The sequence below is a fragment of the Nyctibius grandis genome, chromosome 1 (genome assembly GCF_013368605.1).
Source record: "Nyctibius grandis isolate bNycGra1 chromosome 1, bNycGra1.pri, whole genome shotgun sequence".
In the NCBI taxonomy this organism is placed as follows: Eukaryota; Metazoa; Chordata; class Aves; order Nyctibiiformes; family Nyctibiidae; genus Nyctibius; species Nyctibius grandis.
The window spans coordinates 26,117,511-26,141,576 of NC_090658.1; the positions used below are offsets into that span (position 1 = coordinate 26,117,511).

The 24,066-nt window shown below is 44.1% G+C and overlaps 1 protein-coding gene across 1 annotated transcript in view; it reads right to left on the reverse strand.

Moving 5' to 3' along the window:
* Positions 1-22,134, reverse strand: part of HHAT (hedgehog acyltransferase) — a 94,952-nt gene extending 72,818 nt beyond the window's left edge. The window contains exons 1-8 of the mRNA XM_068396212.1: positions 22,013-22,134; positions 21,474-21,610; positions 20,012-20,079; positions 18,208-18,321; positions 17,363-17,557; positions 15,839-16,051; positions 12,673-12,844; positions 2,077-2,227 (exon numbers count right to left, since the gene is read on the reverse strand). Coding sequence (XP_068252313.1) covers positions 2,077-2,227; positions 12,673-12,844; positions 15,839-16,051; positions 17,363-17,557; positions 18,208-18,321; positions 20,012-20,079; positions 21,474-21,567 — 1,007 coding nt within the window. The 5' untranslated portion in view covers positions 21,568-21,610; positions 22,013-22,134. The remainder of the gene's footprint in view (positions 1-2,076; positions 2,228-12,672; positions 12,845-15,838; positions 16,052-17,362; positions 17,558-18,207; positions 18,322-20,011; positions 20,080-21,473; positions 21,611-22,012) is intronic.
* Positions 22,135-24,066: the final 1,932 nt, after the last annotated feature.

The following is a 24,066-nucleotide window of genomic DNA, read 5'->3' on the forward strand; positions in this document are numbered from 1 at the left end:
GTCAGAGACCAGAGTAAGCACCATTGTGCTAGGCTCTGCACTGACACAACACAAGAGAAGTCTCTGCACTAAAAAGCTGATGAGTAAATCATTTTAGGTAACATTTATAGAAGCCTGGGGCACAGCGTCCAACAGACTGGAGGAACTGGAAATAGTGCAGAGGAAAACAAGGGAGGTGAGAAGTCAAGTGAATCCACTGTTACATATAGGCTAAAGAGCAAGCAGAATCCACCTGGGGGACAGTTTTCAGGGAAAATACTTCAGTGATGTCCTGGTTTGGCCTAAACCAGGCCGATTTTCCTTTCAGTGATTTTTACTTTCAGCTAAGTCTCCTCTAAGTAACTGCACTCTCTGAAACTAACTGCATGTTTTGCAGACAGTGTCTGCTTCCAGGACTGATAACGCTCGAAGTTTGTAGTTATCGCTGAGGCACCGGTAGGGATGTTGTGCAGAAAGGCTCTTGCTGTACTTAGTCTTAGAGAAACCAAGGTCACTGCTGAATTCGTCACTGCTTACAAGTGAAGAGCCGAAGGGGGGTCACAGCTGCAGGGGGGAGCAGACAGGGCAGGTGACCAAAAATTGACCAACGAGGGTATTCCATCCCATACACGTCATTCTCGGCATAAAGTGGGGGGATCACGAGGGTCTCGCTCGCTTTCTGCTATGGCCGGTGTCCAAGGAGGACTCCGACTGTTATCCTGCTGCTCCGATCCCGATCCGTGCATCCCTGAATCCAGCTCTCGACCGTCGCTAGGCCCAGCCTGGGCCTTCCCGGAGCCTGCCCTGCAGTGCCGGTGGTGACGTGGCTGACTTCAGGGGAGCTCAATCTTGGTTTTGTATATATATTTGTATATATTTGATTATTTCTATTATTATTATACTCTTTTCCATTATTATAGTTTATTAAAACTGTTTTAACTTTCCAACCTGGAAGTCTCTCTCCCTTTTCCCTTTCCCTTTGGGGGGAGGGGGGGGGGGATAACAGAGAGCATCTGCCGCAGGTTTAATAGCCGGCCCAGCTTTAAACCGTGACAAGTGAACACTGATTTACAGCAATACTTTTTTGTGAAATATTATGCTGAAACTCTTTAAAAGCAAAGGGGATCCAGAAATTCATCCTACATCATAAACAATTACCATTTTTCATAGTATTTTTAATGTGTTGAAGACTTTCTCTACTGCATGACTCTACATATTAAAGTGTTATAACTACAGATTTCCTCATAAAGTGATTAATCAAGCATTTTTTTCTTCTCTGGAAAACTATCTAGCTGAAACGCGGAGTTTAGACTAAGACTGAAAAATAAACCATTTAATAGATATCTGGAAAAAATAATTGCTATGTTAATGAAGCTAAGTAGGCTGATAATTCTAATTCTAATTAAGAGGATGAAAATGCTGAAAGGGATGCTTGCCCCTACCCTCTGCAGTGTGAAAAAAGTAACCATCACATTGAAGTTAATTTAGAAAGCGCAAAAGATCAATCAAGGGGGTGAGAGAAAAAGCACAAGGACATGAAAGCAAATATGTATGTGACCATGAACACACATGCTTGTTCTTACACATTGACTGCCATGTATCAGTAATCACAGAATCACAGAATGTTAGGGATTGGAAGGGACGTCGAAAGATCATCTAGTCCAATCCCCCTGCCGGAGCAGGATTGCCTAGACCATATCACACAGGAACGCGTCCAGGCGGGTTTTGAATGTCTCCAGAGAAGGAGACTCCACAACCTCTCTGGGCAGCCTGTTCCAGTGTTCAGTCACCCTCACCGTAAAGAAGTTTTTCCTCAAATTTAAGTGGAACCTCCTGTGTTCCAGCTGGCACCCATTGCCCCTTGTCCTGTCAAGGGATGTCACTGAGAAGAGCCTGGCTCCATCCTCTTGACACTTGCCCTTTACATATTTATAAACATTAATGAGGTCACCCCTCAGTCTCCTCTTCTCTAAGCTAAAGAGACCCAGCTCCCTCAGCCTCTCCTCATAAGGGAGATGTTCCACTCCCTTATGATTACATTATCCCTGATGATTACATTATCAGTAATAAACTGTCTGAAAAGCAATAATGACTAACCTCCACATTTTAGTGAAACTGTGCATCAGGCTCACACAGCAAGGCAGAGCTGGAGGTTTGAGTCCATCCATTTGAAGGAGGAGGGCAGGAACACCATACAGAACCAGGTATTTCACATAAAAAAATAGTACTTGAGCTAAAGCCAGGCCACCTAAAAGAAAAAAAAAAAAAAATCATACCTTAAGTCTCGAAGTACTTTTAATATCTGTTACTAGTGATTACTTTCAAATAGCCATTATTCAAAGAACTAAAGCAAGCATCATTGGTTGATGGGATATACAATACCTACTTTTGCAATAGCTATAGGACACAAGCACATACAATTATGACTTTAGGCACACACACAAAATAGTACCATTGTTCCAATGTGAAGACATAAGTAAGCATCTGTAGTCCCACTTTCAAAAAATCTTTGGACTGTGGGTATTGACTATGAAAAACAAATACTGACTTATATCAGTATGTTCTGATATTTAGCTCAACATAAGTGATGAACATTTACCACAGGGACAAGAAAATTTTTATCTTTGCAAAAAAATCCAACCAACCATTCTTCACTTGTTCCTCCAGAACAGGTATAAACAATGGTTATCTTTGCAGCTTGTCCTGACAGCTCCACAAACATCCCATGTACTGTCACATTATTTGTGTCCCCAAAACGCTGCTGCCAAGATCCCTCCTGCTGCAGTCACAGTATGGAAGACTGAAACGCCACTTGGCATAATTCTTAAGGCATATTTCAGTTTTTAAACCCACAGGACAAAGGCCTCTTTTTAGGTGCTTTAGCTGCCTGATTTCCAAAGGAGAACTGGCTGTGTGTTTGCTCACAGCTTAACCCCAGGGTACGGCACAAAATGCAGCACCTTGCACAGGTGTGAGATGAAAATCATACTGGCTATTCTCAGAGTTATTAGTCATGCGAGTAACAGTCTTAGAACATGTTATAAATAAAGCAAGGTGATTCATATTAATATTTTAAATGTTTTCTGCTGTACAAAATGGTATTTGACGAATAATCATAAGAAAAAATTCGGTAAAAAGCAGAGGCCAACATCTTCACAGAAACTGGTGAGAGTTCACTCCTAAGAGATCACTGACTTTGGTAAACTTTTCCATCTGACTGACAGTTGACATTAAGTAAAAATCTAGTCCCAAAGGAGGGAAAGTAAAATTACATTATGAAATGCAATTATTACATCTCCTTCCTTTGCAGTGCTTTGCTTTCCCTCACCGATACTAACTTACTTCTGATTTGACTGGAATCCTTTAGGTATTTAATGTAATTTTAAAACCTTCCAGCAGACCTTCCTTGGAGACAAAGTTCCAATCTGACTCCATCAGTACAGGTCCAGGAACATCTTAAATCATCATCTTTTTCAGCAAAGCATGCCTTTTGCATTCTGCTGACTAATAGGCATACTATGGATAACAACCAGAAGTTAAACATTAAAAATTCATCTAATATACAACAACCTAGGGTGAAATTCTGGCACTAATAATGTAAATTGCAAAACTCCTGCTGGCCTACACGTGGCCAGCATTTTGCTGCTACATTTTTAGGTTTAATATCATGATCCACGTGCATTATATAAGAAACAGTTGTGCCATACAAGACAAAAATTTATGTTAGAACAAAATACCTAGACATGAAGCTTACAGTATTTTCCTTCAGGAAAGCAGTTATCTAGTATTCAGTAACATTCTTCCCCAGAGGAAAACAAACAATCAGAAGCACAATTTGGATACCAGCCAATTAGCTACACATTAGATTACTGCTAAATCATCCATACAGCCAACTTTCTGCTTTAATTCCCATCTCATTTGGTTTCTCATTTCTTTTCTGACAAATTTCATTGGAGAGCTGAATGCTGACACCCACACAAGCCGATTATCAAGATCACAGCTGTCTGTACACTGATAAAATTCAAAATCCTTTGGTTGTGCATGATGGAAAGGCAGGTTTAGAGACACGGACTACCACCCTCTTGAGACTGAAAAATCAATATATTTTAAATACAATGATGAAAGATCCCAAGATCTCAGATACAAAGTTATAATACGCAAGTTTCAGGGGGAAAAAAGCATTTTCACCATCTCTAATAACATACATCTAAGTTGCCATTACTATTAACTAGCAGACAGCTCAACAGCCAGTATCTTAAACAAATGGAGACATCACATCACCGATCATTAACCTGGTACACACTAGCCACTCTGCATGTGGTATTTTTAAGACTTATAATACCAGCACTGTGAAGGTCCCTTTCAAAATATGTATATTAAGTTCTCATTGTCTTCAACTCATCCCAGCTGTGAGAGAGTTCTGGCCACACATGGAACACTAAGGGCAAGATTCACAGCTGCTGGACTGCACTGGCAACAGGCACAGGCTTTAAACCTTCCTGCATACCCAAGACATTCCAGCTGCTTTGCATTTGCTCTGCTATAGCACAAAGCAGCCAGAAGTACACTGCTTCACCCAATTTAAAAACATGAAATAAAAAAAATCAATTTAAGATCAATGCTAAATTTCTCAAATTCATTAACAATATCACATAATTTGTTCTCTAGTGTTCAACTTAAAGCTCAAAAAGAACTCACACATGAGCATCATCTTAAATTGGAAACAACCTGCATCAAGTGTATATTAAAAACATACCTAAGGGAAAAAGTATTGGAAAAATGCTATCTTTTCCCCAGAATAAATTAATTCAAAGGATTCAGAGTCAAGGTTAATTTCTTTTTAAAACTGAAACATGTCAAGGGATTAAAAAAATTGTCAATTTAAAGCATCCATACAGTCTTAAACCCATGCACTTCAACAGTCAAGCTGCTTCAAGTCCCAGATTAAATTAACTGATTTATAGAAATTGATATTTTCAATTTATCATCTTGCAATCCTTAAAGTATTCTAAATTTTCCTATGCTTTAAAAATGCATTTATAGACCTTCAAATATTGCCTTCCTTAAATTTACTGCAAAACTGCGTAAGTTTCAGAACTTTGTGTCAAAGAATTTGAATTTAGAATATTTACAGATTTTTTTTTTTTTTGTAGTTTTCATATACTCAAAACTCTGCCTGATTTTTTTGACAGAAGTTATCAAACAGAACATTTTAATAAGTGACAAAAGATTTTGATCCAGGTATTAGAAACCACACTTGGCATTTTTCTGTCCATAAACCACCACCAAACTCACCACCAAGAATTGTAACTTAGCAGGCACTTTTATTATGAGCAACAACAGCACAAATTTACCCTTTTTGCAGCTACATTGACCCTATGGCATTAACGATTGTAGATGCTTGTTTCTGTCAAGTACCAGGGTGGTTTCAACCAGAAAACACGTATCAGAGATAAATATGCAGCATATTTCAAAAGGGTTAGTGACACATGGCACAAGTCTAACAGGAAACAGACATTTAAAATAGCTCAGAATTTGGGGCCATCTCATTAAGTTCAAAATATCAGGCTTCAGGGGTTCATTTACCCTTTTTCTTAGTTTTTTGCATGCTTCTCCGCCTACAGGAAAAAAATTAAAAATTATGCAGGGATTCCCTCAAACGAAAATCTCCATGAAAGAATATAGCTCTGCACTGAAGCAGAGAGGCTACAGATGTAATTCAGCAATAATGCCAACAATCATAAGATGTATCAGGAATTTCCAGCTTCATTAATCAAACAATAAGAGTATGATTATTGACAAGCTTTACACACTGGGCTAGAGTACTTTCTTCACAGCAGGACACTCCACCCTGACAAGAGCCCTGAGACTGGATCTACTATGACCTTCCTAGTTTGGTATTGATCACAGCAGGATGCTACACCTCATGCTGGGGGAAAGCTTTCATAGGAATATATCACTAGGACAGAGCCAAGTCAACTCAGCACAAGCTGCCAGGTAAGCAGAGCTCTGCAGCCATTGCCAGCAATTCCACGTACATCGTGTTGTGCTGTCCCCCCATCAGGGCTAACTACCCACTCATACCTGCTACACTCACCTGAATAAACACAAAAATGACAACTCAATTTTGTTACGCCTGTCTCTAGCCATTGAAAAAGAGTATTGTGCAAGAAACATGAAGCAGCCTAATTTCATTACTTGAACAGAAAATAATGCAATTAATAATTAGGCTCATAGTGCTCAGTGTTTTTCACTGCTTCTTGGCAGTGCTTTGAAAGAGATGCTGGCTCACAAAATCAAAAGGAATGATGAAAGAAAAAGGTACTACAGGGACTCATGCAGCCCAGCTTCATATCCCAGCCCTCCAGTAGCACACAAGCAGCAAGAAAAATCCTAAAACATATGGAGCAGTGGCAGGAAAGTACATACCACAATGTTTGCTCTGGGGTCTTAAGTGCTTCTTTTTAAACAAAGTTGAATGGACATAAAGATCTCAAAGTGAAGTTACTTAAACAAGACTAAACAGAGCTGCCAAGGGACTCTTGGCCAAGGCATAGACAGGTCTTCCAGGTTACTTAAAGAAAACCAGAAGATTTTTCAAGGATAGACATGCCTTAAAGCCATCTACCTTCAATACTCCCAAAACAGCTACAGTAGGCATTATGTTCATTAGTAAATACTTGCAGGAAAGAACTCTAAATAAATCAACAGTTATCACATGAGTTAAAGTAGTCATAAAAGTAGGTTAATTGCCAATGCTATCTGGAAGTTTAGCCTGCAGGAAAACTTTTAAAATATTTAGCTTACCACCACCACCACTTCTTTCTATACAGCATAGAACTAGGGTTTTAGAGAATAACATCTTAATAAGCTTTCCGATTGATGCATTTCCAGTTTTCAAAACAGATGTCAAGATGCCAAATATTTTATCAGATTATCTTTATGTTTATCTTGCAGGATGGGTGGGGGGAACTCAGATTACTCTGTTCATGCACAGACACCCTAATTTCAACAGCAAAACACTGTGTGCTCCTTAAAACGAATTGATAAATCAGTTTCCTATCTGTGGGTTCATTAGAAAAAGAACTGCAACACATCAAAACCAGCACCCTACATCCAACTTACATGGACTGCTCTGTAGGTCTCACTTTCAAAGAGGAACTTATGTAATATTTCTTCTTTTAATAAATTAAAAGATGAAATCACCAATTACAGATTAAACCAGGTGGCTCCACCTTTGAACAGATCATATCATTCTAGATTGACTTACTTGGTGCTCCTGAAAATAAATACCCTTTTGGAGTACTAGAGACTAGTTAATAATTAGAACAATAATATCTACTTGACACTAACTTGTGCATGCTTCACTAGAACAAACAAATTGCATACAGTTAAGACCAATACATTAAACCCACAGAACACTTACAACATTGTATCATACAAGCATACATCTCAGATGTATGTCTCTACATCACACACCTCTGACAACACACATACACACAGATTCCTATTCAAGTATATTCTCACAATTACAATATCTATTAATATCCTGGATTAATCCAGGGCAAAAATTGCATTAGACAATACATTTTCATGCAGAATTCTGGCTTTCATCATTCCCTATACCTTGTGAGACTGACAGGAAGCTCTGTTCAGATGAGCAGAGATGAGTAAGTGGTGCTGAATCACCAGACTAAACATAAAGCCTCATAAGGAAGATCTATGCAGTGTTTTTTAACCTCTGCATTTTCAGCATCAGACTTAACACACAAATGAATTAGCAATACTCAACATCCATTCCAGTTTCTATATAACCAAATGCACTCCACCAGAGTGAATTTTACCATTGATATTCTATGTTGCTATAGTGAAGGAAAAAATAAATCACTTAATTTACGATATTTCAACTAGTGCTGTTGAGCTCCCTGTTACTACACGTCAGTGAATTTGTCATTCAGCCACAGAAGCCCAAAGAACATATGTTGGAAAGGATCATCAATCTACCTGCCCTTTATTTTTTATTTCTTTTCCCAGGCTTCATTATGTACCACATCCAAACATTACTCACTAGAGAAGATGAACCTCTGATCTGGCCCAGTGTGGCTATTCTTCTGGTATGCTGCAGTTCACCCAGGATACTGGATCACTGGAATCCATAGCGGCTTTTATCTTATCCTTGTTGAACCTCATACAATTTCCCTTGGCCCATCAATCCAGCCTGTCCAGATCCCTCTGCAGAGCCTTCCTACCCTCAAGCAGATCAACACTCCCAACCACCTTGGTGTCATCTGCAAACTTATTGAGGGTGCACGCAATCCCCTCATCCAGATCATTGATAAAGATATTAAAGAGAACTGGCCCCAATACTGAGCCCCGGGGAACACCACTTGTGACCGGCCATCAACTGGATTTAACTCCTGAGTCAACAACAAGCTGCTTCCTTGGTCTCAAGACTCAGTTATCTGATACAATTGGTTTTAATAACACAGAATGCAAAATAACAGAGGGGAGTCTTTGGCTCTGTACAAGAACTGGTGCAGAAGTATGGTAAGATCCATAAGGATCTGGTGAGGATCAACAGAAAATATTACCAGTACCTTTACTCATATATCAGTGGCTCCCTAAAGCAAGTCACAACAGTGGCCTGTCACTGGTTTGAGTCTAAGGAGACCTGTATAATCACTCTGATAACACTTGCCGAGAAAACTTTTTAAGAAGTGGCAAACTTCTGTCTCAAAAATCTCATTTGTACTACAATATTTAAACACCTGCTTTCATTACTACAAAGACAAAGCTCAATGAAAATAGGGTTAACACTTCAAACACACCTCTCCTAAAAGTAGGGTCTCCACAGGTGACTTGCCTCAATTCAAATGATCATATTTTAATCAGGCAGCTCTACAGTCCAAACTTGCTTTAACAGTGACTTTCACCACTTGCTGCTTTGAGGCATTTTAGCCTTTTCTAATCATCTTTTCAAAATGCATTTTAATTCTTAGGATATATTCTGTCAAATAATATACAGCCTATTTAGCTATTGTCTGGAAAGTAACTCTTTTCACTTCTTTTTTAAAATCAACATTGGTAGTCTTGAAGGGAGGGAGAAATCCACCAGTAACACCAGAGCTGGAGTATTTCATCCCTAATTCTGTAGCCTTGCCTGCCTTATCCAGTGGCCAGCACTTACCAGGTTCCACATGCTCAGTAACACAGCAAACCTTTTTCAGACATACAGACAGCACTGGGAGCTAACAGATTTAATTCATCAATGAACTGACATTTAGAACAGATATGAAAACTCAGAATCCACTTTCTAAACAGCGATGGAGTATAATGAACCATGGAGGCAAACCTCTTACTTTCTGCTCTCCCTCTGGTCTTGCTCTTTTTTTATACATAAAAATTATATATTGAAACATATATTAAGTGTATATACACACAAAGCACACACATTGCCCTCTACTGACCAGAGTCCAATACACAAGTGTCCTCCATACACACCCTGCTCATCATACATGACCTCCAACGAATGCTTCACAGGACCATACCAGTGTGTGTATCGATCCCTGTTACTTGCTTGTACAGTAAGAGGCATCTTCTTCAATTCAGGAATCACCAAGGCTTTTTCAGAACCCAATTTTAAGGCCTGGGGTTTCTCTGCTTTTGTTCCTCCTACCTGGTGATACACATAGGACAGCAGAAAAAAATCAAACCAACCACATATGCCAGTGGCTTATGGGTTAGCTTACATCTACCTACATACCAGCACCCAAGGCTCTTGCTGTTTTATGCTACATTTGTCAGTGCTCATTTTTTCCCCCGCAGTTTGGCATTTTAATGAAATACCAGGGAGCTGGGAGGGGGCAGAAGAGGGGGAAGTCAAGCAGGAAAACAGAGCTGAGAGGCACTGACTGCTACTTTCAGGTCACCTTGCTTGCAATTCCTTCCCTCTGCTCTTTTCATGAGCACTGTCATTTTACCTTTCAACATGAATACAAACTAGAAACATCAAACACAGGAGATCAATGAACACTAATTCTTAACACCTCCCGTCCTCCATCCCTACCCTAAGCAAACTTTTTTTGTTTTAAGTGTCCACTTCTATGACTTGGGGGGAAAAGCCACTTTAGACCAAAGCTTAAACACACACTTTTGATTGGAAAAAATACAGAATATTTTTTAATTTAGGAAGCAGCTCAATAAGTTCAACTATAAGCTTCTTAGAGGATCTACATGTTACATTAAGGGCCCTGCTTGACCTGTTGTTTGTGAACAGAGAAGGACTAGTAGGAGATGTAAGGGTCGTTGTCCGTCTTGGGAATAGTGACCATGAAATGTTAGAGTTTTCAATAGCGGGGGAAGTAAGGAGGGGCAAGAGCAGAACTTCTGCCTTAGATTTCCGCCAGGCAGACTTTAGCCTGTTTAAGAGGTTGGTGGACCGAGTCCCTTGGGAGTCGGTCCTGAAGGGCAAAGGAGTCCGGGAAGGCTGGACGTGCTTTAAAAAGGAATTGCTAAATATTCAGGAGCAGGCTGTCCCAGTCTGTAGGAAGACAAGCTGTCGGGGAAAAAGACCAGCCTGGTTAAACAGAGAACTTAGGCTAGAACTTAAGGAAAAAAAGAGAGCCTACTTGCTCTGGAAGAAGGGTCGGGTAACCTGGGAGGTCTATAGGGATGTTGCCAGGTCATGTAGGGAGAAGATTAGAAGGGCCAAAGCTCAATTAGAGCTTGATTTGTCTGCTACAGTCAAAGATAACAAAGAAAAGCTTCTACAAATACATCAACAGCAAAAGGAGGGTCCAGGAGACCCTCCACCACTTGCTGAATGAGGAGGGTAGTGTAGTGTCAGGGGATGAGAAAAAGGCAGAGGTGCTCAATGCCTTCTTTGCCTCGGTCTTTAATGTCAAGACTGGTTGTCCTCAGGAGACTTGGCCTCCAGAGCCTGAAGTTAGGGACAGGGGGCTGTGTGAATCCCCTGTAATCCAGGAGGAGACGGTTAGTGACCTGCTGTGCCAATTGGACACACACAAGGCTATGGGCCCGGATGGGATTCACCCCAGAGTAATGAAGGAACTGGCAGATGAACTTGCCAAACTACTCTCTATTATCTACCAGCAGTCCTGGTTCACTGGAGAAGTTCCAGCTGACTGGAAATTAGCAAATGCAACGCCCATCTACAAGAAGGGTCAGAAGGATGATCCAGGGAGCTACAGGCCTGTCAGCCTGACCTCGGTGCCAGGCAAGGTGATGGAACAGATCATCCTGAGTGCCATTACACAGCACATGCAGGACAATCGGGGCATCGGGGCCAGCCAACATGGATTCATGAAAGGCAGGTCCTGCTTGACCAACCTGGTCTCCTTCTATGACAAAGTGACCCGCTTAGTAGATGAGGGCAGGGCTGTGGATGTAGTCTATCTAGAATTCAGTAAGGCATTCAACACTGTCTCCCACAGCATCCTCCTAGACAAACTGGCTGCCAGGGGCTTGGATGGGTGGACTCTTCAATGGGTTAAAAACTGGCTGGATGGCCGAGCCCAGAGAGTGGTGGTGAATGGGGCAAAGTCCAGCTGGCGGCCAGTCACTAGTGGTGTTCCCCAGGGCTCAGTTCTGGGGCCGGTGCTGTTCAATATCTTTACAGATGATCTAGATGTAGGGATTGAGTGCACCCTCAGCAAATTTGCAGATGACACCAAGCTGGGTGGCAGTGTCCATCTGCTGGAGGGTAGGAAGGCCCTACAGAGGGATCTGGACAGGTTAGATAGATAGGCCAAGACCAACGGCATGAGGTTCAACAAGAACAAGTGCCGGGTCTTACACTTCAGCCGCAACAACCCCATGCAGCGCTACAGGCTGGAGGAAGAGTGGTTAGAAAGCAGCCCGGCAGAAAGAGACCTGGGGGTGCTGAACAACAGCCGGCTAAACATGAGCCAGCAGTGTGCCCAGGTGGCCAAGAAGGCCAATGGCATCCTGGCCTCTATTAGGAATAGTGTAGCCAGCCGGTCTAGGGAAGTGATCATCCCTCTGTACTCGGCACTGGTGAGGCCACACCTTGGTCCAGTTCTGGGCCCCGCACTTCAAGAAAGACGTTGAGGTGTTAGAGCGAATGCAGAGGAGGGCAACCAAGCTGGTGAAGGGTCTGGAAGGTATGACCTACGAGGAACAGCTGAGGGAGCTGGGGTTGTTTAGCCTGGAGAAGAGGAGGCTCAGAGGTGACCTTATTGCAGTCTACAACTACCTGAAGGGAGGTTGTAGTGGAGTGGGAGTCGGCCTCTTCTCCCAGGCAACTAGTGATAGGAGAAGAGGACATAGCCTCAAGCTTCACCAGGGGAGGTTCAGGTTAGACATTAGGAAGCATTTCTTCTCAGAAAGGGTCATTAGACATTGGAACGGGCTGCCCAGGGAGGTGGTGGAGTCACCATCTCTGGATGTGTTTAAGAAAAGACTGGACACGGCACTTAGTGCCATGGTCTAGTTGACAGCGTGGTGTCAGGGCAATGGTTGGACTCGATGATCCCAGAGGTCTCTTCCAACCTGATTGATTCTGTGATTAAGAGTCTGCAGATCACTTTTCTGACAGTGACTGGCCATAATGTACTATTCATAAGTACCTACAGATGGACAGAAAAGAGAAGTAGACTGGGGTTCTTAAAGTGAGAGGAGAAGGAAGTTTTCTGCTATTGTTTCTATACTCACCCAAGGCCCAGTACGATGCAGCTTCCAAAGGTGAAGCACTGCTGTAGAGAGCATGGATATACATAAGGTGAATCATCAGCTCAGCCAGGCACCACCAAAAGAAAATACGAATTATGCCCACAATTAAGATGCTGAGATTGGTCTTCAAACTGAAGGCTTCTTTTCTCCTCATCTAAAGAAAAACAAAGAGGTTATATGGCACATAACTGACTGTTTTACTCAAATACTCATCCTGAGACTTTTTTTTTAAATTTCATTTGCTATTCATTACTATTACTAAGGGGACCATTTGAGTACACCATTTGGAAATTCCTGACATACTCTTGAGGGAGACTGGTCTGTCCATTCTCAATCTCAGTAAGCAGCAGCAATCAACAAGATGCCAAATGTGAACATACACTGCACCAAAACATTGCAGAAAAGTCCAAGTGCTGTTAACCTGAACAGAAACCAGACATGAGACACTTAATATTTTAATTCCTGTAACTTGATCAACCTCTAGAGATAATAAAAACTTTAAAGAACCTATAGCTATGAAGGAGGTTTTCCAAGCAGCAGCCCTACCAAACACAGAAACAATGACTGCTTGCTCTTAAAATACCTCGAACTTCTACCAGCTGCACAAGAGTGATTATTTGAGGACAGTTCTTTATTCTCCTCCTGTAGCATTACCAAGGTCAGCAAGACCTACATAACTGCCATTGGCTCAGCACATCAAGTGCAAGTTAAATATCAGATAAGACAAGGTTTGCAGTTGACAGGCTTCTCAAGATGCCCCAAATGCTTATGCTGCTAACTATAGTAAACACATTGGTATACTATTATTTTACCTTCTTACCGCAGTAAAAGAAAATATGATCAAATAACAGAAACATACGATTGCCTAAAAATTTAATCATGTTTTGTACATCCATCATTTTGTGTGTGTGCAACATCTTCTCCAGTCTGTAACTAGGCACCAGAACTGCAAGTACAAGATAAGCAACCAACTCATCTGCAAAGTCAAAACCCCTCATAATTGCAAGCACATAGTACTGGTAACATGCAGGCAGCTCTGCTCACTTACAAATGAAGCAGGACACTAATTTTGAAGGTTTATTTGTACCAGCTAGATGGAAGCTTGGAAACTACCATTTAATCACAGGGATTTGCACAACAGGCCTTCAAACCTGTGACTACAACTGCTATACCCTGCTTCAACACAGAAATTCAACAAGGCCATTGGTGAAGTGTCACAGTCTCTCATTTTTGCCTGACAATGGATGCCAATTGCCAGCATTGGTATTCCATTCTTCAGGCCATACAGCAGTTTCTCTGTCTCCATCTCCACAACTTCTGCTTTCCAGTGTGCTCAGCAGAAGCCCTCATCTCAGTCTCAGCTTCAGTTAAGGGGTTCTGCAGGTGGTCTTTTCTGATAGCAGCAATAAAGACACTTTTTGTATTGTGCACTTTGAATCAACTGCTGGGCACTGCAAACTTCAAAACCCTTCTCCAACCTCACCTGTCAAGGCAATATCTGCTCAGGTAAGAGCTCTAACAATGGACTTCAGCAAACACCAACAAGAAACACATTAAAGTTGTTCAGTTTGTTCCATCTTTACAGCTTTAACCAAATAGGTCTGTGCATATTTAAATGAGAACCTACTGCACATACAGGCATCCCATTCTCAATCCTCCTTTTACTCCTTACATCAAGGATACAGGTGGTCTTTGCATGGGTCTTTGCTGAGCCATATCAGATGAGCTCAGTTTCAAATGCAAGACACGCCCCTCCCCAATTTTTCCTACCAGCTATCCCCAGGTTGCTCTCAACTTGGGAGTCTCATAGGTCTTCTGAAACATTTCTTGAAAAAACAAGAACTCTCCCTCTGCTAAGGGTACAAGAATGTAGGTGCAATTTAACACACTTCAGAAGCTACAAAACAACAAACAGTAAAAAAACCCATTACCTCAGTTTCTATGCAAGTCTATGTGGACTTTTCCTACAACATCCTCCTGATGGAGGAAAGGAAAACAAAAATCCAGTTCAGCAGCTACATGCTAAATTTATGAACACGCTCCTAATGTAACAACATGTGTCACTGGCTCCCTGGCTGAAGGGATGAACCTGATGTCAGACAAAAAAAACCATCCTGTAAACTAGAAAAAATTGAGGAAGAAGGTTTGTCTTGAAGTTGATATCCAGGACACTGTCAAACTCCCAATGCTATGCCCAAAACTGTCCAGTTTTCACGTTCCCAGAACATTATTTGATATTTTCAAAATTATGTGGAAGATAGAAATTAAGAATTGGTTGGGTATCTAAAGCTAAGGACTAAGTAAAAATCGAAATCCTTCAAACCACATGTAAAGAGGAAAAATTTTATAGAATCAGTTACAGATGCTTTTACTGAAGTCAGAATATGCATGAATGAAAACTTTTCTGTAGGTTTCTTTTTTTTTTTCTTCAAAGTACCTTGTTGAGGGAAAATATTTATTTCAGAAGGAAAGAGCGATCAGAGTCTGATACAGAAGATTAATCATCCAGCCTTTAAAAACTGTTTTGCTTCCTTTCCACCTTCTCTAACATTGGAGTCTAATCAAACTCTCTCCATCCAAGCACTAGATATAAAGTCTTATTTTGACAATATATTTTGACTATTTAGTCAATGTTAGTTACCAGCCTTATGTGAGTTCAGTATTATGCCACTTCTGGCATACAAGCATGAATACTCAAGACTGGTTTCTAACCACAGCCTTCCCTTTTGCATGCAGCATACTTAAACACTTACAGAGAAAAGGATGATAGATACAGACTAACATCAGGAAAACCTTCTGTTTTAAAGTCTCATCAATATCAATTTGTCAAGTACATAACTAGAAAATAAATAGAAACTCAGGCTTAGCTGCAAACTACATTATGAAATACACCATTAAAAGAGCATCTCAAGGAAAACTAATGAAATTGTCTACTTAACATTCTCTCATGATCAGTATTAAAAAAAATCTCAAGATGAGGAAAAAAAAAAATCAACCTATCATGCTTTAATCTATTCCTCAAAGTACAAGGTCTGTGTCTGGATTTGGCAGCTGCAAAAGAGATCACATCCACTTGAATAGTTCTTCCCTCAATTCACCTGAGGTGCAGATGCACTGAAAATCTGTGTGATCTTAAAAACACTGTTACCTGCTTACTGAATTCATCAAAATTCATAAGGGGTCCGTTGTGGAACATGGGGTAATAAAAAACGTATGCCAGCATCCACAGGAACGAGTGGGATGACTTCTGGGAAGGTCCATGCCAGCAGTACTCCAGGCTGAAGCTAGTGCAGAAAAGACAGCGGACAGACACAGTGAAGAGCAGCAGATAATACTCATTTTCTGTGTCGTACCACTTTCTCTGCAAGACAAAATAGAGCCAGATCACAATGGTGCCATGCTGTGTTTTCTATATGGCAGGACAGCGATGTCCACCCAGATCCTAACTTTCAGGGTCATCGGCAGCAGGACGCAACTAAAGCAAACAGCAGATGGAATGAGCACCTGAAGTGAAGAGCACTACTTAATGTGTGAACAACAAGCATTGGCCATTGATGGAGGAAGGGCCTCCAGAGCTACTGCAACCAGCACAAAGAGACAACAGCTTGATTTCAGAAACATAATAGGTTGTGAAGAACTATGACAGCAGGAGAGCTTTTCTTACAGGAATGCCATTCTCTCCCTCAGGTTTGGTCCAGTAATACAGTATCCAAACCAGCTGGCAATGCTACTGACAGCCGAGGGACTGCTAGGGCTGAAGCCAAGGCTGCAGTTCAGATCTGAAGAGCATCTGTCACTCCTGAGAAAGCTCAAGGCTGGAAAGATGTTACTGAGCCTTTATCAAGTTTTTTTTACACTCCCTGTCACACTTGTTTCCAACAACAAAAACACATCATCACAGAAGACTTAGAAACATCAGCATATGTATTTGGCTGATTACATCTGTATTGCAGCAGGCCCTTTCCTCCTCTCAGCGAGACACAAATCTGTCTATACCACATGAAGAGACCCTACTCACTCATCTGCCCTCCCCCGAATATCAGAACAACAAGACTTATAACATATGCCCAGTTTTTCCCCTTAGTCCAAGTAAATGCAGCAAGGGCATTTCCTCACAATGGAGCAGCAGTTTCTCTAAAATTTGCACTGTCCAGCAAAAGCCATTACAGAAAGAGCAAAGCTGAGCTTGCACCAAACCGTTGTGAGCAAGCAGCTTGTCTCATACAAATCAAAGTGGTAGAGAAACAGTCTCCCTTTCCATACAGAAGCCTGCAGTCACCAATAAAGTATGGTCAGGCTTGACTAAGCAACTCCTGGATATGAACCCAAAAAACAGCACCTTAAATTGGTAGGATTATAGCTCCAAAGAACAAGAAATGTGTTTACTAGAGCACTAGTAAAGTACTATCATACTCCAGTTCTACTGAATAGCGCTTACACATTAAGGCACATCCTTTCATCTCAATGCACTGGCCAGCACGACTGAGAAATACAACTTTTCTAACTGGAGAAGCTCCTGCATGAGTCACTGCAGCTCTACTGCCCAAGGTTTTTCAAGCCAACCTCTGCTCACATAAACTGAAGGGACAGCACTCTGTCATAAAGATAGCTGCCATAATGGACAAACACCACCATAATTAGTTTGATGCTTAATTAGTGCTTCTCACATTACCTTGGCTTCTTCCACAGCTGGTATGTGTAAAGTGGATAGCAGGATAAGAGAGCACAACCATGTCAGGAGTGACAGCTGAAACTGAGCCACCGCAAATGAAATAGTTGCATGTAACAAAATGACAGCAAAGCCCTTGATTCCCAGTAACAACCAGCAGGCAGCCATTCCATAAACCATCAAGCACCATGGTTTATACTGTTAGAAAAAGAAAAATGAACAATTTTTAGTTTGATTATTTCTAAAAGAAAAAAAGTACTCAATATCTGTGCTGCCCTACACAGGGTCTATAGTAGAAACAAATGCAGTCAACAAGGTTAAGAACACATATGAATCAGTACAGGGAAACCCAACTGTATCCATAAAACAGAAGGGAGGGGGTTTCTGTAGCAGCCTGTGTGAAATCTTGAGCCTCCTTGATCTGGGAGAGAACATTACTCCTCCCTTTCCTTCCCCAAACTAGCAGGTGTGACACCACATGCCAGTCATGTCGCACAATCATGCAATCATTTAGCAATCATGCCAAAACCCAAGCAGTCATCACTTTACAGTCTTGGAATGGAATAACTACACCCTTCTTTTGTGTACAGGTCATATGACACTGGCTAACAGTCCACAACAAAGCACATGCTTTCAAGGGTTGGAGGCTGAAGTCTCCAAACATAGACCTAAGGCAGCCTACAACCTACCTACTCACTCTCACCTGTGCATTGTTACAGACCCACTCACACAACTCACCCCACAGAATGGCATTTCCCACACTCATCAGCCTCAGTGCCAGCTTTCCCATGCCCAGAGTAAACTGAAACCCACAGAAACTCCCTGCTGTGAAGAAAATCCATACATACCTTTTCCACCAAGAGCCTGGACACTTGTGATACCAGCAGGTGACCAGCCAGAAGCCACAGTATACGTTCCCTTCCCCATTCAATCCAGTAGCTCCACTCAAAGTCCATGGGGTCCTGGGGCACCAAGGGAACTGGTCAGTACATGTATCTGGCCATAAAAGCATGCTCTTACAGGACAAGGAAACATCCATAACACACTAGGTCTGTCACACAGCACCACAGAGCTCAACATCTGGGGAATGTCTTGTTTCAGCAACACAGGCTGATCACTTACAGCAGTGAGCTCCAAGAGCTCCATTTTGACTTTCAATGGTGTGAAATTAAGAAAAAGAGCTTTAGATGGTGTCATGACTCCTAAACCCCACACTAGCACTGAACCTGACTAAGCAGCAATCACTGCCATTCCCTATGAATGCCATGGGACTTTTCTAACCACAAAGCAGGCAGGGAAGCACCTACACCTCCTCCCCAGGACATGGGGAACAGGCTGGTGACTACACAGAAATGCAGCCTAGAACAAGGGTCCCACTTCTCAGGGCTTCCCAGTCCAACACATCCTTGCTTTGGTTCCCCATTGGGAAGTTTCTCAGGAAACAACAGATTAGTCTGCTACAACTGTTCCTGACCATCTCTTCAAACCTAAGAAATTCACACCTCTGCTTGCCCTAATCCTTTTAATTTTAGGATTTTTTGTACTATACTTAACTCATGCAACATTTAGCCAGGAATTTTTCTTTTTTCAACTTCTGTCAGCCTATCAAGAAAGAGCTTTTAAGAAAGCCAACAGAGAAGCAAAGCACTGCCTTCCCTGCATGTGCCCCTCACCTCTCCTGAGGGATTCCAAGATCAACTCTGCTCTGCCTTGGAAAACCAAGAGTTTGGGTGAAAAGGCACCTTGGTGGAACAGAAGTTTCACTTCTTGTTTCAACAAAGCCTAGGTGGGATCAGATGAAGTCAGGTCAGCTTGAGATTCCTGTGACATGGGGTTTTTATCTAAATTAGGTAAGAGGGATCAGCTGGTAGCCCCATGTCCCATACAGAGCCACAATAAAAGTTCATCTCCACAATTGCTTCATGTCTTTCTCAAAAGCACATGTCAAGGGTCCCTTACCAGCAGTGATGGTGGGCCTAAACACCAAAATACTTCCACAGATGTGCATTCCTGGTCTTGTGTAAGTCATCCTCAATATTAATTGCACTTCTTCAAAAGGATGTGAGGTCAAAAGCAAGCAAGGTAGGGGGAGGAGTTGGTTGGTTTTTTTGGTTTGGGGTATAGGGGTGCTAGTGTGGGGGTTTTTTGAGGTTTTGGTTTTTTTTTTTTTTAAGACCAACCATGTTTCTTTAAGCCCTTACACTTCAAAAATCTCTTCTCCTCTATGCTGGACTACAGGCCAACCAAGAGGGGAACATGTCTTCACTAATGTTAAGCATTATCTAAACCACCCAGTGACAGGAAAAAGGGGAAAAGGGCTGCAGGAAGCATCAAGGGTGATCATAGCTTTTAAGGCCAAAGAGTAAAACAGAAGGTTATTAAGTGATGTAACAAAGGAAAAAACACTTGGGCCAGGGATCAAGAAAAGAAGCAAAACTTTTGTTACAATTCTTAGATCTAGACACACCTGGCAAGTCCTTCTTCCTCATTAGAAACAAATACACTAAAGTAAACTACGAATATCCAAATCTGCAAAGTTACTACGAACCTCTGAAGCTAAATCAGAAGCTTGAGTGAGCAAAGGGCATGGAGACATGATATCAGCATTATTGCCACAAAATAAAAGATGCTGGTACCAGTCATCAATCCTACCTTTTTGAGACCCTGAAAGATAGTCCCTGGTTCCAGGCCAAACCTTCTATCCATTGCAGCTTCATACTCTGCAGAGAAGAACAAACATTTGCTAAGGACATAGCAGCCAGAGTAGGGAGAGTCAGGGATGCAGCCTCTGCTGCTCAAGAGCAACACGTTCCCGCATTGCCTCTGCGGATGGGGACACTCAGAGCCAGGGAAGGGCACGTCACCATGTCACCACTCACTAGGCAAGCTGCCTGACCAGGCCATGGCTCTGCCCTGCAACAAAGGCAAAGTCACTGAATTGGCCAGAGCCTATGCTTTGATTCCCCCTTGCAACAGGGGCAGTAGCAGGTGGCAACCAAGCTTTCATCACACAGGACCTACACTAACCCTTGTTTCCCTCCTTTTAGGGCTGCCTGGTGTTTCCCATCAGAGCAGAAGGCACACACAGCCCTGACAACGATCAGTACAAAGTCACTCAGAGAAGCACCTCCAGAGCCCACTTCCCATGCAGCTTTTTGCCCTGTCCACAGAAGACATCCCATGCATGTGGGTGCACAGCCCTGTACCCATTTCCCCAGCACTTCCCTCACTGCCCTGCAAGTGCCTTTCCAGCACTCCTGTCCTTCCCTTAAGCACTTTTGAGAGCCAGATAGGGTCATTAATGTAGAACACCTTGTGATTAAAGCCTAACAAGATGCAATACACATTTCCCCAATGAGCCTCTCTAACCAGCTATACTTTTATTAGATAATACTACTTTCATTTCCCTTAAAATACCAGTGTGCCAGAACACAGCTTCTTTTCATCTACAAATTGTATTTGAATTGTTTAAAACCCCACACCTACTCTGCACTACACAGTCCCACTGAACCAAAACCAAGCCACTGTAGCAGTTGCCAAGAGATTACACATGGCACAGGGAGGTGTTTCAAAACAAACTAACCCTAAAGCCAACCACTGCTCTGAGCCCACAACCCAGCACAGGAGCCCCAGATCTCCAGGCTGGGCAGCACCCACCTGCCCTGAGGCCTCCCAGGTTCAACCCCCAGCAAGCACCATTCAGGAGGCACAGCTGCTTCTGAACCACCCACCTCCAAAGGGCTGCAGGGGAGAGGGTTCAAGACTAGTCAGGAAAAACCCCAATTCAGATCCAACTTTCCTGAACTTCCTCTGAGTAGCCGAGCTTCAGAAGTCTCCCTCATTAGTTCCCTGTTAGCTAAGTACCAGGACACCATTGCTAAGGGCCTTCACAGCACCTCAGGCAGAAAAGCCTTGGGTCAAAGCTCTCTGCCCAGCTTGCACATGGCTACCACTTCCTCGCACAGGGCTGGTTTGCAGCCAGGAAGAGCACAGGTGCTACTCGCAGAAGAGCAAAGTAGAAGCCAACACAGAGAGGACAACTCAAGCCGAGCAGCCTGACCAGCCACGGGTGGGAAGCGCTGCAAGTCCAAGCACATCCCCATCGCAGACTTACTTTGGGACACTTGGTGCGCTTCGTAGAAAGCATAGAGATGAGAGCCCACGGCGAGGAGCCCGTAGAGACGCATTTCCCAGGCCGGCAGCAGCATCGGGCTGGGAGCTGCTGCCCCGCAGACCCCGCCGGCCACCTCCCTGCGGGGAAAGGGAGAACGGGAGAGGTTTCCCCACGGAAGACGGACGGGCACCGAGCAGCGGGGCACCCCGCACCGTAGCTGCCGCATGCCGGGCTCTCGGCGCGGGACCCGGGCGGCCGAACGGCGGCCACCGAGCGCACTTCAAGCCCCCGCGCTGCCGGGGCCCTGCGGCGGGGCAGACTCGGGGCAAGCGGGCGGTCGGGCTCCGCCTGCAGCCGCCGGGAGGGGACGCGAGTCCTGCCCGGCCGCGACTGCTGCGGAGGCCCCGGGGCCGAGGGCTCGGCGCGGCCCGGGTCCGGCGGGTCCCTCGGGGCAGGACTAAGGCCAGGGCCGGACCCCGGCTACTCTCGCCAACCCGAGACAGAGGGGAGTGGAGGGGGGGACCCCGCTCCCCCCTTACCTGAGGAGGGCTCTGCCGCCGGGAGCAGGAGAAGCAGCCGCAGCCCCAGGCGGGCCGAGACGAGGCTCTAGCCCCGCGGACGGGCAGGCGGGGCCCCGGCGAGGGGCAGCTCCGTCCACGACACCCCCTCCACTCCACAGACCACCCGGGCGCAGCCCCGCCCGCCCCCTTATGGGCTGCGGCCGCCCGCCGCGGTGGGAGGGCGGGAGCCGGGCGGAGCGGGTCGGAGCTCCCCGCCCCTGCGCGCCCCCTCCCGGCCGCCGGGCGGCGCCGCAGCCCCCCCGCCGCGTCGGAACGAACCCCGCGGCCTGCGCCGGCCTCGCCGCGGCGCCCGCTCCGGGGCTGCGGCTCCGCCAGGCCCCGCCGGCTTCTCCATGGAGCGGGGGCTTGGGCAGGCCCCGCTCCCGCCTGCTCGCCGGCTGCGGCTGCGGCCCGGCCGACACATGTCGGGGGGGCTGCAGCAGAACGCGGTTACTGAGAAACACCGTTGCCTTTGGGCATGAACCGTGCCGGGCAGGTCTGCCTGGATGTGCTGAGAACCTGTCAGTTGGCTTGTATCAAACGCATGAACGATTCGGGTCAGAAGTTACCGTTCTGGTCAGTGTTTCCGTAGCATTTATCACGACCTGACTGCGAGTGCGGGCACCCTCACAGCTGAGGGGTTGTAAGAGAGAATCACTTTTATAAAGGCATCCTGGGAAGAGGGTGCCAGCTTCAGTGTTCTACAGGAGCTGGGTGAAGCTGCAGAGATGGCACTGGGAGACAGAATCACAGAATGGTGAGGGTTGGAAGGGACCTCTGGAGATCATGTAGTACAGCCCCTTGCCAAGGCAGGTTTCCCTAGAGCACGCTGCACAGGATTGTGTCCAGGTATGTTTTGAATATCTCCAGAGAAGGAGACTCCACAACCTCCCTGGGCAGCCTGTTCCAGTGCTCTGTCACCCTCAAAGTAAAGAAGTTTTTCCTCATATTCAGATAGAATATCCCATGTTTCAGTTTGTGCCCGTTGCCCCTTGTCCATCAAGACAGTCAAGTGCCACAAGGAAGAGTGAAAACACTGACATCTTCTTCAACGTATCAGTCTCTGAAAAGTTGTTCCAAGAGATGTCGTGTAAATTAACGCTGAAGTAAAATTGAAGGATTGTATTCAGACCAAAAGGATGTCTGTAACAGTCTCTCACAGACTTTTTTTCCCCGGCCGGAGTGCAAGGTCCACTAATGCAGGGATACTTTTTACAGTCATCACGACACAACTTGCAAAATTAGCAGGTCTGAAGAGCATCACCAAAGCGGGAATGTGAGGCTGGAAGTGTGGGTGCTGACAAGCACCTCGTGGATCAACCTGCATTTTAGCAAGGGGAGAGGGTGCTCTCCTCTTGGCACTTCACACACGGCTAATGAACCTCACTGCTCTTAGTGTTAGAAACACATTGACTTTCCAGCTGAAAAGGTTTGGGCAATTTATGTTCATCTGATCTTGCACCATGTGACTTTTATCTGTCTCTGTTGTTGACAACAGTGATGTCATTTTTTAATGGGGGAAACATTTCATATCCCTTTGTGGATGTTGTCTTGCTGGATCTTTAAGTTCCTCTTATAGAATAGGGTTTCAGTTCCCCTGATCACCTTGAGGTCTTCTTTGCATATTCAAATTCCCACTTCCTGATCTTTGAAAGCCAGGCTTGTGTCTGATACTCCAAGTGAAGTCTCATCAGTACAAGGGGTTAAGTCTTCCCTATCTGAAGCAGACATGCATCTCCTGGTGTCTCCAAGAACCACATCTGTCCATCAGAGTCATGTAGTGGTTTCTAATCATTTTGCCTTTTGACTCCAATTTTTCGTCCCGTCTCTCTTTGCCAGGCAACGACTCACCTTCAGTTTACAGTGTCAATTTTGATAGCCCCTAGATGTAAGATATTGCATTTGTTCTGTAGAACTGCTGTAAAATCTCAAGGTCAGGTACGTTCTTCTCTATGGTACCCAGATCCTCTTCTCTGCTGACAATTCTTCCCTAATTTTTGCCCTCAGCAGTTTAGTCGGTACCTTCTCCCCCC